Source organism: Bemisia tabaci, chromosome 4 (genome assembly GCF_918797505.1).
Source record: "Bemisia tabaci chromosome 4, PGI_BMITA_v3".
NCBI classification, from domain to species: Eukaryota; Metazoa; Arthropoda; class Insecta; order Hemiptera; family Aleyrodidae; genus Bemisia; species Bemisia tabaci.
In genome coordinates, this window is record NC_092796.1 from 43,934,252 (window position 1) to 43,950,127 (window position 15,876).

The window sequence follows — 15,876 nt, forward strand, 5'->3', positions numbered from 1 at the left end:
GACCATTTTCCCAAAAGTCCCCATCCCTACCCCCCCAGGGATTTTTGCTAGCCCCCCTCAAAGTTGAAAAATCCCCCTCCGATTCAAAGCGCTATAACTCAGACCCTAATGTAGCTAGACACCTCTAATTTTTTTTAAAATGTCCGTCTTGATATGTTCTTTAAGAAATTTTTAATAATCATGCAAATTATTCCACGGAAAGCTGAAAATTTTGAAAAAATTCGCAAATTTTTAGAAATCGAATTGCCTCTTTTTCACAAAGAGCGTGATAACTTTTTTCTAACTGCAACTATGAACTTTTTATTTATTAGAAACCTTTGTAGGGAACACAATTTCCTTTCAATTGGTCCTCTTGAAGTAAGGATTCGGACAATGAGTGGGGTGGGAGAGGAGCCGAAACATGACGCAGTGCGATGCCGCGCGGCGCCGTGCCGCACCCAGCGCTGAGCGGTAGGTACGCCTGGCGACCAGAGGGGCTGGCGATCGTCTTGATAGTCACATACTAAGTTGACTTCAATCGACATCCTTATATTTTTTTTGAGCATATACTGTGACTTGTGGCAAAGATTTTGCCGTACTTAGGAAAAAAGCCTCATGAAAGTTCGAATGTTGCCGAATTTTCTCTTATACGATATTTTGCTATATACCTACGTAAAATTATGAATATTTTTTCGATTGGTACCCTATCAGACGTATCAAACAAAACTGTGTATTCGATTCCCTGAAAATTTGCAAGAAAATTGCTCACAAGTTTGCCGGAAAATTCTTATTATATCAGAGGAAATTGGGCAACGTCCGAATGTTCATACGGCGTTCTTTCTTGGCATGGCAGTATTGCGTCGCTTCATTTGACTATGAACGGATTAAGATGGTGGCCGAAGCATCCTTAAAAACACGACATCTCGATGAAAAGACGGTGCCGAGCATTTTTTTCAGCATGCCGCTTTCACCACGCTTCCTAGGAAAAATGAATGGAAATATCCTATAGACAAAGTGCCGACCAGTGGTCAAGTTCCGAATCTGAGGGTAGGAACCAGGATGGCTCCAGGAGTCGGAGGATGTATTGTACACGGAGAAAAAAATCTCGTGCGTGGGACCCGAAGTTTAGGTCATATGGATCTCTGAAGTTTTCGGATTGAGCATCTGAACACTTAAGGTCTAGCTGCCGAAGTTCAGGTCTGACATCTGAAACTTCAGTTCTTACATCTGAAGTACTTCGGTTTTCACATCCGAAAAATTTCGGTTCTCACATCTGAAGTACTTCAGATGTAAGAACTGAAGTTTTAGATGTCAGACCTGAACTTCGGCAGCTAGACCTTAAGTGTTCAGATGCTCATTCCGAAAACTTCCGAGATCCATATGACCTAAACTTCGGGTCCCACGTACGAAATTTTTTTCTCCGTGTATGAGGCGCGTACTGAAAATGACCGCGGTGGAAGGGTTCATTCTTCTATGCTGCAAGAGTGTGTGAGAAAATGCCGAAAAGATGGCCGAAACTTGCTACTTACGGAGATATTGTCAATATGTACGTATCTTGTGCTCTTAAGCGATACACTAAGCATTCATCTTTTGTTTTCGACGGTTATCCTGCTTATTCAACCACAAAAGGTCAAGAAAAAGTAAGAAGAGCAAAAAAAAAAAAAAAAACATCAGCCACAATAAATTTCACTTTAGCAATGCAATGTAGGTACGAAAACGCAGGCTGAATTTCTCTCAAATTCTTAAAATAAGAAAAAGCTCATTGCAGCTGTCAGTGAGGAGCAGTTGAGAAAAGTTGGTGTCGAGGTGTTTATTGCAGAGGCCGATGCAGATCGGGATATTGTCTCGTCTGCCATTTTGAGAGCTGAGAGAGGAGAAACAGTTGTTATGGTAGGGACGGACACTGATCTTATGGTTATAATGTTAACATTAATCAAGAGAAGGAAACTAAAAATAATTTTCAAAATTCCTGGAACTTCAAAAAATCCTGGTACTCTGTATAATATCGTGAAACTAGTCGACGATTTTAAGCAAACTAGTTCTTTACTTCTTTTCGCTTATGCAATGACAGGATGCGACACCACCTCCGCTCTTTTCAGGACAAGTAAAATAAAAGCATACAACCTCCCATGGTTAATGATTCTTCTGTACAAAAAGATGTTCTAATTTTTAATGAGTCGATTGTTGATAAGGAAAGAATAGGCACAGTAGGCGAAAAATATTTAATTCATTTTTATGGGGGAGCCAACTTAACTCAAATTTTAGATGAGTGCCGCTTCATAATGTATTCAAGAAAAGTTGCTAAAATGTCCTTAAAATTTAAATTTGAGATGGTGACTCTTCCACCAACATCATTAGCGGCGAAACAGCATAGCTTTAGAGTTTACTATCAAATTTAAGTTTGGCTTGGAAATAGTTCTCTCGACCCGAAAGAGTGGGGATGGAGGGAAGAAGAGGGAAGCGATGAAAGAAAATTTCTATTACCTATTCATTCTACATTAAATTTTGCGCCTGATGATGTTATATAGATGACCTCCTGTAACTGTAAGTCTGGTTGCGGCACAAACTGTAAATGTTTTAAAATTAAGGGCTCTGTTGTTCAGCTATGTGTCGTAATTGTAGTGGCGGAACATGTAAAAATATATTACCAGCCGTCGAAGAATTTGAAGAGGACCATCTATAGGTTTTTGCCCGAAATAGTTTTAAGTATCGTCTTGAACTTGCCAACAGCTAACTTTATGTGTCCATTTTCGTTATTTTATGTCATTATTGTTTTGTTACTGATAATTTTTACGATGATTGCTTTTATTTGCTGTTCAATTAATTTTAACCTGAAAATTAACGAATGCCATCAATAATAGACTACATCGCTTAAAAGGTGACATTTTTGTAATACCCATGTAGGCATTTTCTTTCGTATTAAATATTTGTTTTTGCTCTAATTTTTCGTAGAGCTGTGTGTTCTTTCATAAGTAAAACTATTAGGTAATTAAAGATATCCATAAATTTCCACCTCAATCTAATTCTATACTCATTTATTCCTCTTATTCAGTCATGTTTACTACTAACTAAATTTCAAAATGTTTCACTCTCAAAAAAATAAATAAAAAAAGGAAGGAAGCGAAAACGCGTCCAAGTGGAAACATCTTCATTCAAATGTAATGTAATTATTTATAGCCAAACATATTGAAAAATTTATGGTTTTGAAAGATAAAATTTATCTGCATTTTACAAGAATGTTGCCCTCTTAGAATTGAAGAAAAAAAAAATTCTAGGAGTGGGCTTTTTGAGAAACATGCCGCCATGAAGCATTGAGTTGGGGCAATTCTATGTGAGTGCTGCGTGTTATTATACGCTGCGCTGCGCCGCGCTGAGCCGCGCTCTGCCGGACTTCCACCCCCCTCTCATCCTCACCCTTTGCTCCTACCTTAACTTCCAATCTTCCAATACACCATTTGATAGGAAATTGCGTCCTCTAAAAATTTTCATATAAGTATAAATTCCATTTTTTAATCGATAACGGAGTTATTCCGATTTATTTAAAAAAAAATAATTCCATTTCATAAATTTTGAATTTGTTTTGAAATTTTCTTAACGATCTCTTGATAAATTTTGATGACCAAGGGTTTCATTTTAACGTACGTATCAATACGAACAATTTAAAAAAAAATTGAGGTGTCTAACTATAATAGGAGCCAAGTTACAGCAGTTTAATTGGAAGGGGGATTTTTCAACTTTGAGGGGGGCTAGCAAAAATCCCTAGGGGGCTAGGAATGGGGACTTTTGTGAAAATACGCCCCACAGTGGGTATAATCAGTCGTAAAAATTTCAGCTTGTTACTAATTTGTTCCGCATAAATCCCTTCGTTTACTGGACTACAGGTAAAGCAAGCGACGCCGGCGAATGCCTGGACAGTCAAAACGCCTTCACTTGCGTGCGTATGCAATACGGACATCCGTGGAGTTCGAATAGTTGCATCCAGGAGTTACAATACAATTCGTATAGTGTTCGTCGCATTCGACATTAACTAACGGCGCTTTGCTTGTTTCTCTAATACAGTCGCTCAATTCCAGCGTTGCCAATTGTGTCGATGAAGTAAACCATTACTAATTTCAATCGCTGCATTGTCAATTTTTTCCGTGTAATTTTTGATTCTTTAAATCATTGAATTCCTCTCTATTTCGAATCTTTTACACTCAAGAAGTCGTAATGCGGGATGGGATGGTTATTGAGGTTATGACGAGAATATTAATTGAACAGTTTCACTCTCCGCCCGCTATCGAATGACCGCTCTATCTGCATTTTTTCGTAGGCTACCACCAATCATACAGTTTCTATGTCGTTGTCTTCCCGACGGAACTCAACACCGCCACACACATGCTCTCTAGGTTAAGGACCGTTCAAGTATTACGTAGCGCACTTTTTCTGATTTTTTTACCCCCCTCAACCTCGTAACGCACCCGTAACGCTGGCCTGACACCCCCCAAATTTAAAAAAAAAAAAAAAAAAAAAAAAAAAAAAAAAAAAAAAAAAAAATGCTGAGAAAACGGCTCGAATTTGTCAATTTTTTCCACGTTTTTTGAAAGTTCTTTTTTCTCCCGGCTCGGATTTGTTACATACCGCTGGGCTTGACCCTCCCCCCCCCCTTGTAACGCATCGTAACGCTGGCTCAAACCCCCCTCCCCTCCTTAGTGCGTTACGTAATACTTGAACGGCCCCGGTAAACGGGAATGGTTATTATGCAGTCTCGCTTTAAAGAGTTTGGAGTTTCGCTTTGGAGTTTCCTCCCGTCTAGGATGTCTCAGAGATGCGAGAAAGAATTTCCCGCGAAAGCGGACCCGAGAGCCGGTGACTTATCCGGCATCGGCGGGATTTAACGCCAAAGGAGCAGTTTCCCGCATTTTGTCGCCTCGTCCGGAAAGCGTTCCGTTGGCGCTCGGCGACCTTGAGGCTAGAAGTTGCACCCGGCTAATGGAATTTACCAAGCCGACGCACAGTGGATCGAGTAAATGAGAGAGGTCGGACTTTATTTAAAAATTTTAAAAGCGTACATCTTCATTAATATGGAATGTCAGGGTGTCTACTAGTCCGGAATTTCCGGAAAATCCGGCAATAGTACCGATTTTTTAAGGGACATCCGGAAGTCCTGAAAAAGTGCGGAAATTCCTCGAGATGTCCGGAATTGTTTCATTGTTTTGTCATTTTCGTCTCAATTTGAACGAGAAATTGAAATTCTTGAAAATTTTCGACTTTCGTCAAATACAGGTACTGAAGAAATACTGAATTTGCCTGTTGAGGAGGTACTGAATTTTTTGGAAATGTAGTGAAAAAGTACTGTAAAAGGAGGTATTTGGTGAGCATGTACCTGTCAGCCTGTTTTAGTAGACACCCTGAATATTGATGTTTACAAGTAGTTTCATTGGTTTTCTCGCAAATTTTTTGTGAAAAGTACACCTGAAAATTAAAATCTTGACGAGATAAACGTGAAATTTTACAATTTTTGTGAAAAATTTCATGTCCGACCTCTTCCGAAGACTCGTTCCACTGTGCGCCCGTTGTAAATCTCCGCAAGGAGCGTCGCCGATTGCGATTTCCCCCGCGAAATTCTCCCGTTCCACGCGGATTTACGTCCGAGTATTTTCGTTGGGCGGCGCTGGAAGGTGTATAAAAGTTGCGGCTCCGGGGGCGCGCGCGCGCTGTTTTCACGTGTCCGCGTCCGCGATTTGTGTCCGCGTCTGCGATCTGTGTCCGCGTCTACGATCTGTGTCCGCGAGTGGCGCAATTGGCGCATGCGCGTCCAGCTTCGGCCCCTTCCGTGTCCCGCGAGTTTCAAACATTTTCGCCCCTATGAAGTACCTCGATGTGAGTCCGCCCGCCGAACGGGTCGGACTTGACATCGAGTACTGCGATGAGGAGATGATGAATTATGTCAGGAGGTCAGTCTCTTTGAAATTATCCTTGCTTCCTTTCAGAGTACATTTGTTGTAGAGAGGATAGACACTGGGTCCCATTGAGATTCTTGGGATCATGAAAGTTGGCGGTGATTCTGAGTGGGCGGGGTCTGTTGCCTATCTTTCTTGACGGATCGACGTGTTACCAACTTTGCCATGGTAGAGATTTATACCCCGTGAAACCTTTGTTGCGTAGCGTTGCATGAACGAAAAAAATGTTTTCTTGGCTTTGATCTTCTGTGGCATCAATTTGCGCCAAATCAACACACGGTTTTTGGGAAGGGTTAGAGGTCTGATCTTCAAATTTTCCAAAAATAAATAAATAAATAAATAAATAAATTGGGACTTCATCTGTTCATATAGTCCCAAAAACAGTAAGGTGTAGATTTTTCTCTCTCTGAAATCGGTAACTGACTCATGGAACAAAGGGTTAAATATTTCGAGCGCATGCGTGTAGGCAGTGTGTTCATTTCGGTCATTTGTTCGAGAGCAAATAACAACGGTGAAACTGCAAAGATGCACTTTTAGATTTCGGTGTTTCAAAATCTCCACTCCTATCTAATTTTTTGGAAGGTGACGGAACCAACGTCACGGCCTGTTTTCAGGGAAAATTCTTCATAAAGAGAAAAAAATAAAATCACTAAAGTCTTCAAGAAACGACGATGAGTATTTTTCCATGTAGAAAATAAAGGGTGGTAGGAAATCTGCAACACTTTAAACCGTATGGGGCGCGTCTCTGCAGTTCCATCGTCGATAAACTGTTTCCCCACGAGCCGAGGTGTGTCAACAGAAGTGTGTTCCAGAAACGCACCCTTGTGTTTTCGGGGTAGACGGGATACCTCCCCCCTCACCCCCCCCCCCCCCCCCGGTGAGAAACACTAAGCTTATGTTCCTCTATTGGACAATTAACAACTGACTTACATAATGAAAACCTTATACAATACTGCTCTGATTTCTGTACTTAATCGCCTAATACATTTCTAGTGTTGATATTATTGACAATTTAGTCCATTTCAATAATCTGGACTATTTAATGGATGTGCATTAAGTTATTAAGTGATTTTTGAATGTCCCAGTGAGACAATCGCAGTGAGCTTATCGCTTGCTTTCTGTAATCTCAAAAAATCTCTCAAGAAAGAGCTTGAGTGTTTCATGCATCTTGAAATCTTCAGTTGTTCTTTCCTCTCTCAATGACCACTTCTTTGCGCACTCCCCTGTTGAAATAGGAGCACGTCTAACTTGTGGAACGATCGAACGTTAAAATTTAAACAGGGGCGATGCACTTATTTTAATCGACAAGCACTGCGTTTAGTCCTATGATTTTTCCAAATTTCCATCAACTCAGTGAGAATTATTATTTTTTCCTATCATGAAACAAAATCTGGAGTGAATCTTAAGTGAGTGTTTTTCGGAATTCACGATTCGTGGCTTTATCCAGTCAGTTCTAAAGTTACTGAATGAAAAAACGTAAATGTAAAGCCTGGATATCATATTGAAGCTATGTATTACAATCATTTTCAAAATCATCGAATGCTTTCGTCGGAGAGCAGTCAAAAAGCTTCAGTTCTTAATTTCAGTGTCGATAAGCAATCGTGTGCCAGGAAAGTTTAAAGTTCGTAAACAGTGATTCTGCGAAAACTGAAAAGTCTTTAAAAATGCCGGTGTTTTTTAACAATAATTTGTGGTCCTTGCTCTTCGCCTGACAGGGTCATAAGTGAGCATTTGATAAACACGAAAAAACAAGCGGATTATATCTTTTAATTCCCGTAAAAATGCTATTAATGCACTAAATTTGGCAGGTATTTGTACTGTCAATGTCATCATGAGTTCATGAGTTCCAGTTTTTGTAAAGGTTTAATCTCCAAATAGGTCATAAGGTTTTGAACTGCTTAGTTACATTTTGAAAAAGCTATAATAATTTTATGAAACGTAACAACTTTAAGTCTCTACTTCCAGGAGTTGATCTCAAATAGTAAAATTCTATTATCGAGTGTTATACATAATGTAAAACGTTTCATACCTGGAAAAAGATAATTTAGTTCTCGCATGTCTGCTGACTATGGACTGGGTCAACTCTTCTCAAGAGTTTATCTGCGGCCTCGCGAGTCAAATCCGTGATCTTTCACGTGGTAAAACAGCCGCGGCTTTGGCCTAAAAGTGTGAACTGAAACGTGCTTTCAGTCGACTTTGAAATCGTCAGTGAATTAATTTGCATGCATGGTGATGGAACCGAGTGCTACATGTGCGTTTTGTTCGTTCTTAAGTATTCTTTAAAGTTCAAATTTTCAGGGCGCTCTGATTTTCAGTCGCCTTATCATACCTTCCAATTTTGGTGTGTTTTTGTGCAGCTGACGTTTCAGTTTTGTGGACATTTTTTTTCGCAAGTTTTCGGGACCTAATTCGAGAATCCTCGTTCATTCAAATTCGTAAGGTTTTCATTCAAAAAAGTTTGACCGTATCGTCGAGATTTTAAAAAATTTTGTCGAGAACTTCGTAATTTTAGGATATGTTTTGTGTGAACGACTTTCTTACAATGCCTCCTTGAATTTTTTCATGAAAACTGAATCAATCCTCTCTTCAAAATAGCGTCGTGCCTTTCGCCAGAAATGTCTAAAGCAAGCAAGTAGGTCAAACTTAATAACTTTACAATATTCTCGCCCCTATTTTTCATTCGTTATATGTGTGCATTTATGTAGACGCAATCGATTAGTTAATCAGGGAGTAGTTTCTCCTATTTAGGAAATTCTAGAGCGCTTATACCGCACCAATGTGTCCCATTTTTAGCACTGTTTCCTAATCAGCGCGCAAATATCTTCGCCTAGACTAAGTCTAAGAGTTGAATTCCAACTCGCGAACTTTTGCATCATAAATCCACGCAACCTTTTTGGTTCTGTAACTGATTTTCAAGTCCCTCATGAATGTAACTCTGTTCCTCGAATCAACAATCAACAAAATAAGACATTACTCACTTGTAATCCAATTTATTGTATTTTCAACACGATGCGGACAGCTTACGTAAGCGAATCCTTGAATTACCCGTAATTTTCGACGTAATCCTTAGCCATATGTGTTTGATCTTCTCGCGTGTCATAAGTTTATGGCTTAAATATGATCTTGGATCGTGGAGTCGGTTTTTAGCAGTCGGGTTCCGCGGAAAACGATCGTGTGGGAAATAATTAACTCGAGTGTTTTATTTGCTCCACCGGTGCGGTGATGGTGCCAGAGTGTCAGAAATGGCTTGCTTTGACGTCCCCACCGCAGTGGCGATTTTACAAGTTTGCGACGCTTTTTTACTCCATTTAAATCCATCGAAAGTATCGATTTCAGGCGAGGCAAGCTACCTCGCCGAGAATCGATTGTTTTGCGTATAATTAAATGGAGAAAAAACAGTGTTGCCAAATTTCAAGAATCGTCACTGCCGCACTGCAAAAATAATTAGTTTCGCGCTTAATCGACAATTCTCTTAAGATGGCAACAATGACGATGAGTTTCGTTCATAAACATGTATGTTAAAGTCCCTTTATGCCCAGAGTTACGACAACTCACTTTTGGTTGGGCTGAAAGTGACCTTAAAAAAAATCCAATTCTGATTGGTTCTCGCTCATGGAGTCACAAACGAGTGCACCAAGATGGCGGTGACTCGAATGTGAACAAAAATAATGAAAGTATTATGTACCTAATTGTGGTTTATCAAGAGTAAATTGTTATTTCTATCGGTCCAAAATGAAAATAGATTAAGAAATTATTCACAAACCAATCTCATTTGCTTTTTAATCGATCAATTTTGTTTATGTTATTGTTTTTGGATGACAGGCATCGCAGGATTCCTTATCCTTATCCCTCAATATCGTTCGTTTGAGTGCACTCGTTTGTGCCTCCACGGCCAGTCAGCTGATAATCGAGTTGTCTTAACTCTGGGTATAAAGGGACTCTAATGTATGTAAAAGAATCGGTATGTATCAAGGCAGATTGCCTCACCTGGAATCATTTATGTATGTTTTTTATGAATGTGTGATGTACAAGAAAATGTCAAGTCTAATGGTGTTTTTTTCATTTGTTACAGGAGAACGAGGTCTCTCAATGCCCCGAGTCCGATTCAGCAGTTCGGCCCGTGTGGCCGAATTATGAAAAACTCTGCCTTGGTCATGTAAGTTAAAAATTTACATTTTTAATCAATATTTTGCATGCTTTCCCAGAGCAGTTCCGGCGAAAAACATTCCGGATTTTCAAAATGCAACTTTGCATATCTCTGCCAATTTTTTTTTCTTTTTTTGTCTTCTAAGTAGAAAGAACGAAGCTACTTTCATTACAATTTTCTATGCATTTTCTTCATTTATCAATTTCAAGGAGACATTTTGGTTTTTTCTCCTCTTAAAAAATTATACATCATTAAAAATCGTGAAATTTTGCAATGAGAACACAATTTTTTTTTACCTTATTATCATCGATTTTTACATGGATTTGTACAGACTGCAAGACTTTAGGGAAAGTATTAAAAAACATAACATTTAGAAATTAAAGAAAAAGATTAGAGAACTATCATTTCGGCTTTAATGAGAACAGACACTTTTTCCTCCGTAAAAACATGACATTAACAGGCACACTCAGGAGAGCGTGTAGGGTTATAGGACATTTTGTCAAGGATTTTTTGTCAGCGCACCTGTTTTTTCCAGTAGTTTACGCCCACGCATTTTTTCGGCTGGGGAGTTTTGGTCCACGTACCAATTATCATTGAGACTCAAAATAAAATATTCTTGACGGCATACTCAGGAATTTTTCTGCCTAAATCGAGTCACTTTTTTCTCTAATGAAATTTGAAAGTTATGCTAAACTTTATTAAACATGGATGCTAGGACTTGATGAGTTTTAGGACTACCGCTCTTTTTTGTGCCGGAGCATCTTGATTTATTTTGCGGAGAACGCTGCGTATTCTTAAAGAATGCCCGTCATTCTCAATATGTGGGGGCGCCTTCAATTTCGAATGATACTATGCAACACCTCTGTTGTGAAATAATTGCTTGAGGTGCCATGCCGCGGCACGGCGAACGGGCGGCCAGCGCGAAACGTGCATTGGCGCCTACAAACCTAAGTAGATACTTCAAACATTGCGCAATGCGTGAAGTATCCCCTTAGGTTTGTAGGCGCCAGTGAGCCCCTCGCGCTGGCTGCACGCCGCTCCGCTCTGTTTGGCTCTAATATTTAAACTCGCAGAGTCAGCGTTTTTCAATTCATGATTTTGAAATGCTTGCATACTCTGCATGGACTGTTCTCATTTAAATTGATGAAAAAAGATATGTATTAAAGGGTAAAAAAAAAGATATGTATGAATCGACGTATGCGAAAACGTCCGATGTCCAAGACTGTGTTTCAGAATTTGAGTGGACAATTTCGTTGTAACTTAACGACACAAGATGGTCTAAGACGTTAAGAATGTAGAACAATTTTAGAAATAATCCCCTGAGTGTAATTACTAAACGTTTACACAAGAGATCAATCCTCTTCATCAGTGTCGTGGACCGCAAGAAACCCACCGCAACTTTATGAAACCCTGTATTGGACAACGGACGTTTTTGCATATCGACGGTGAAACTACCAAACCACGTATCTCGGTTTGCGACGTTGCAGACTTCCTTTCATACTTTATTTTTTAAATGAAAAACTACTCAACATCCAGTCTTGAAAATTTCTGTGATTTTTCCTCTTTGTGCGGAGAAAATTCCGTAAAAATTTCAAGGAATGATATTGATTTGGTCTACTTCAAAAAAATAAAATGTGAGCGTAGATTTTTAAACACCGCAAACGAGATACGTGGTTTGGTAGTTTCACCGTCGATATGTCGATTCAGATATGGTTCGTGGTTCAGAGACACTTCGTAAGAACTGAATCATGGAACACGCTCTCAAGAATTATCGCACTGAGAAAACCTGTTCAGAAAGTAGAGGTAGTGAGGTACATTTTTTCAGTCGGTTAACAACTCAGAGAACGTTTTACTAATAAAATAGGTACATAAATAATTGAATAAAACTCACGGAGGCCCTACGGGTTTCGAAAATATAATTCTGCTCATTTTTCTCTCTTAAACCCACAAATTTTTAAACAAGACCTCAGGAGCGTTTCTAAATAAACATCCTGAAACATGAGTACGACTACGAAGGACGAAAATATTTTTTAAGGGCCCTTATTACGCAGTGGAACCACCTTCTGCTTCCGTAGTTAAGAACTCAAATTGCTTGACGTGTACTTCTTTAAAAAAAATATGACGAGAATGATAAATATTAATAAGTGTAAGAATTCCAATAATGTGTCAAACATTTTCCAAAGCTTGCCTTGGCGTTTCACGTCAAATCATAAAAAGTAGTACCGCCGTTGTTTATCAGACGTCACCGTAAAACTTGTTTGAGTTCGTGAATGCAAGTTCCCCAATTTCTTCCATCTTTTTTTTCTACGCGAGTTGCTTATTACTATACTTTACCTGCGCAACATTGTGTAAAATTCACACCGTAGTCTAATTTGTAGTCAATGTTGGTATTTGTCTTCGCAGTGTAGTCCAGAGTTACTAAAAAAAAAATTGGCAGTTTGCGTTATTTTTTAGTCGTTCCCCTAATTCCTGAATTCATGGGCCCGTCCCAAGCAATTCATTCCCCTGGATTCTGTAATACTATTAATTTTCGGGCAGCTTTTTGCTGGGTATCCCTACCCTACTGTTAAAAAAGTCAGCAAATGAGTTCTAAAATTTAGTTCGAAGTGTGCTTCTAGCCAAGAGGGCACGAATGGTGTTTCGTCGCATTAGTCAGTTGCATAACGGTGACAAAAAAGAGGAAGAAGAAAAAGTGGTGTTATATACCCACACTTGTACCTTCCAGCAAGTTTATTTTTACATTCCTCGTCTCACCCATATCAATCCATATACCCACAGTCATGTGTCATAAACTTATTTCTGTCATGAGTCCTCACTTTTCCTTTTTTATTTTGTTCCTTTTTTTCTCGCATGTCGGTCCATGACCTAATCTTAACGCTCCCACAAGCAAGAAAAAATTGGAAAACCGACATCGGGAAAATTCTGATGAGCCCGTGTAGCCTATTAGTACTATCGAATGGTCGGGCAGTTTTTCTTTACACTTCAAAGGAGAAAGGTCAAGGAATTCCATAGCTGTCAAAGATATCTAAACATATTTGACAGCTATGTGGTAGTATTGTGTTTACGGTGGCTCTAAATGCTAGTAATATTGCTTTGCAATACCTGATTCCCCTTCGTATTTTTGTATGGTAATGAGTCAACCAGTGTTGTCAAGTCTTCGAAAATTATCTAAAACACTCTCAGAGATTCGAATAGTACTTAAAGTTTTTGATGCGAAAAGCGGCTACGCCGTAATCAACTTGGGCCGCGCTATTCCTGGGCTTGAATTTTCATTTCCTCCTGCAATTGTGCAGTGGCGCCGATTTGGCAGAAAACTCTCTACTTTTTAGTTCTGGTGCAGATCTGAGGAGTATTCTGCCCTATTTTGCAACTTCATCCGAACCAGGATTCATTTTTATGTATCGAACATCGATTCTTTATCAATGAAATAAAGTTTTGTCGAAGGTAGAGGTTTTGTCTAACTTTTCTAAAATCTTTACGCGAAGCTGGGCAATTGACCGATCAAGCATGATAATTTCCAGATACTTTTTTGGTATTCGGCGACACTGGCATTAATTTATGCTCTCACGTACCATCTCCTATCCCCTCTTCCCTCGTCTGAGACCCCAGATGCCTAGTTTCCGATCATTGTGTGTCATTAGGTGGAATGGGCCAAGCAGTAGCTTGAAGGTGGCATATCGACGAAAACTATAGATAGTTTCGACAGCAATCGCCTTGGCGATGAATTTTGCAAATTAGTCTATTAATGCCCAAATTGCTAGTGTTGATTTTGTGGTAGTTTTGTCATATTACGTGTTCGTTTCCCCTCTGTTACTCTCATTTTTTAAACATTTTAATGTCCTTGTGTTTACATTAAAATTTTGGGGGTTCCCGGAAGCCGCCTCTCTTAACCTAGAAGCATTCACAAAATTTTAAGTTTCTATCTCAAATTGTTCAAAAGTTACTAGGGTAATGCTTGGTGCTAGCGGCGTGGGACATCAGAATTACCATAGGGTAATCCTGAAGTCCTTAAGCAGGGCTATAATTGTATACGTAGCAGTCTTATTTAGAGCAGTTGATAGAATTTGAAAAGGGTATTACTAAAAGGGGCAGAAGTGCGAATGACGAATACTGTTATCTAATTCAACACTGCCCCCATGTCTTCAGACTCCTCATAGTGAGTTTCCGATCCAAAGATCGTAGGAAGGGAATTTACCAAATGAAGATTTCAATTTTTCTGGTGTGAATTTTTTGTCGTTAAACTCTCAATCTGTTAAAATTTGAATTTCCTGGCAAGGTGGTCTACAAAACTACCGAAAATATATAAAATTTATGTACAGTGGAACTAGAAAAATCAAGAATGCGAGGTACTTATTCTGAAAGTTCAGAATTTAATACAGCAAATAATTCTCACTATATTTTCATAGTTGTCAATACCTTAGTAGATGTCATAAGATTCCCTGGAAATGTTTTGGAATAAATATTTGCAAATAATCCCATACCCTTGAACGAATGTGCGTTACTGCGTTAGCAAGGAGTTGAATAATCTTAAAATATAATTTCGAAGAGTTGTGACAACACCGTGAAAGTTTTCCGACTCCTGACTATTTCCAAGTCAGAAGCTCTCATGATTGGTTTGTCCATTGTTTTTTGTGTTCGTTTCCGTCAACCGGTTTTCTCTGTTAGTGTAGAGTGCGTTCAGCTCATCAAGTGAGAGCTTTTTATTTAGTTTTATTTACAATCCCCTCTTGAGCATATGTACAAAGTTTTTAAGAACTTTATCACGGATTTTCCAAGCTCTATCAGCCATGAAGCGTAAGTTTATAAGTTGATAAAAAGTTGTGAATTTCATATTAAGCGAGGCTTTTCAGTATAATGAAGCTAGTTCCCTGAGTATAACTGTAGGCACACAATTTTTTAACAAAAAACTACGCAAAGTTAGGGCAATTCCTTGAGTCTGTTTTCCAAAAATTAGGAGGGATTGATTCTTTTTTTTTTTTAAGTCAGGGTACTTTGCCATTCATGTTTAGAGCTTCACCTTACGAATTCAATATTTTACTTTTGTCAAATTTTGGCACGTGCGGTTTCCATAAATTGAGACATTCTTAAATTCTGTCTGTGACAGCCTCCAGGTTTTCTAATCCCCTCGAAGAGAGTCAACCATTGCACTTTGCAAGAGCAGGGTTTCCGGTGGTCTGGAAAACCGGGAAAGTCAGGGAATTTACAGCAACCTGCATGGAAATGTCAGGGAATACATGGGAAAAGTCAGAAGATATCGCGATCAGCGTTTAACAGAAGTCAGTGTAATTAAAAGAGTAACATGTAGAGGCGGAAAGTTGCGGTTCGAAGGCCAGGGAAGTTCAGGGAATGCGAAACTTTTGGTGTCGTGGAAAAGCCAGGGAATCAGAAAATGAAGAAATGATGGAAACCCTGAGGAACAGTATCGTGGCATGCTTTGCGATAAATCGATTGATCTGCTTTTTAAACCTATGGGAAAGGATCGATAAACAAGGTGGTCGCAACGAACACCTTAATAATCGATTCTTCACCATGCCTTAAAAAGGAGAATTATCGATTGTCGATCATTCACGCTTCGCCACTGCGTAGGAAGAAACAAGTATCACCGGTTTGTTCATGATAGCACCTATCAGCGTAGGGAAACTAATGGTAAAAACGTTGTTTTTAAAATGAGCCAGAACTAGTAGTTCCTTATTGCAAAATTTAGTCCATTCGCACATTGTTCCTTCTCGCAAAAACACGTCCAATTCCGCACAGCACTCGAGCATGCCTCGATGTTATCAGAGCGCCCCAACTCCAACATCAGTGTGT

At 39.2% G+C, this 15,876-nt stretch overlaps 1 protein-coding gene across 10 annotated transcripts in view; it reads left to right on the plus strand.

Moving 5' to 3' along the window:
• The window catches only part of LOC109037958 (NAD kinase), a 149,744-nt gene that overhangs the window by 118,235 nt on the left and 15,633 nt on the right, over window positions 1–15,876 (plus strand). For 8 of the 10 annotated variants that reach the window (XM_019052841.2, XM_019052844.2, XM_019052845.2 and 5 more), the window contains one exon: window positions 9,994–10,077. In XM_019052841.2, the coding sequence (XP_018908386.1) occupies window positions 9,994–10,077 (84 nt within the window). Of the gene's footprint in view, window positions 1–5,666; window positions 5,916–7,829; window positions 8,554–9,993; window positions 10,078–15,876 lie in introns of those variants that run through there. The other 2 variants (XM_019052846.2, XM_019052847.2) reach the window with 2 other exon arrangements.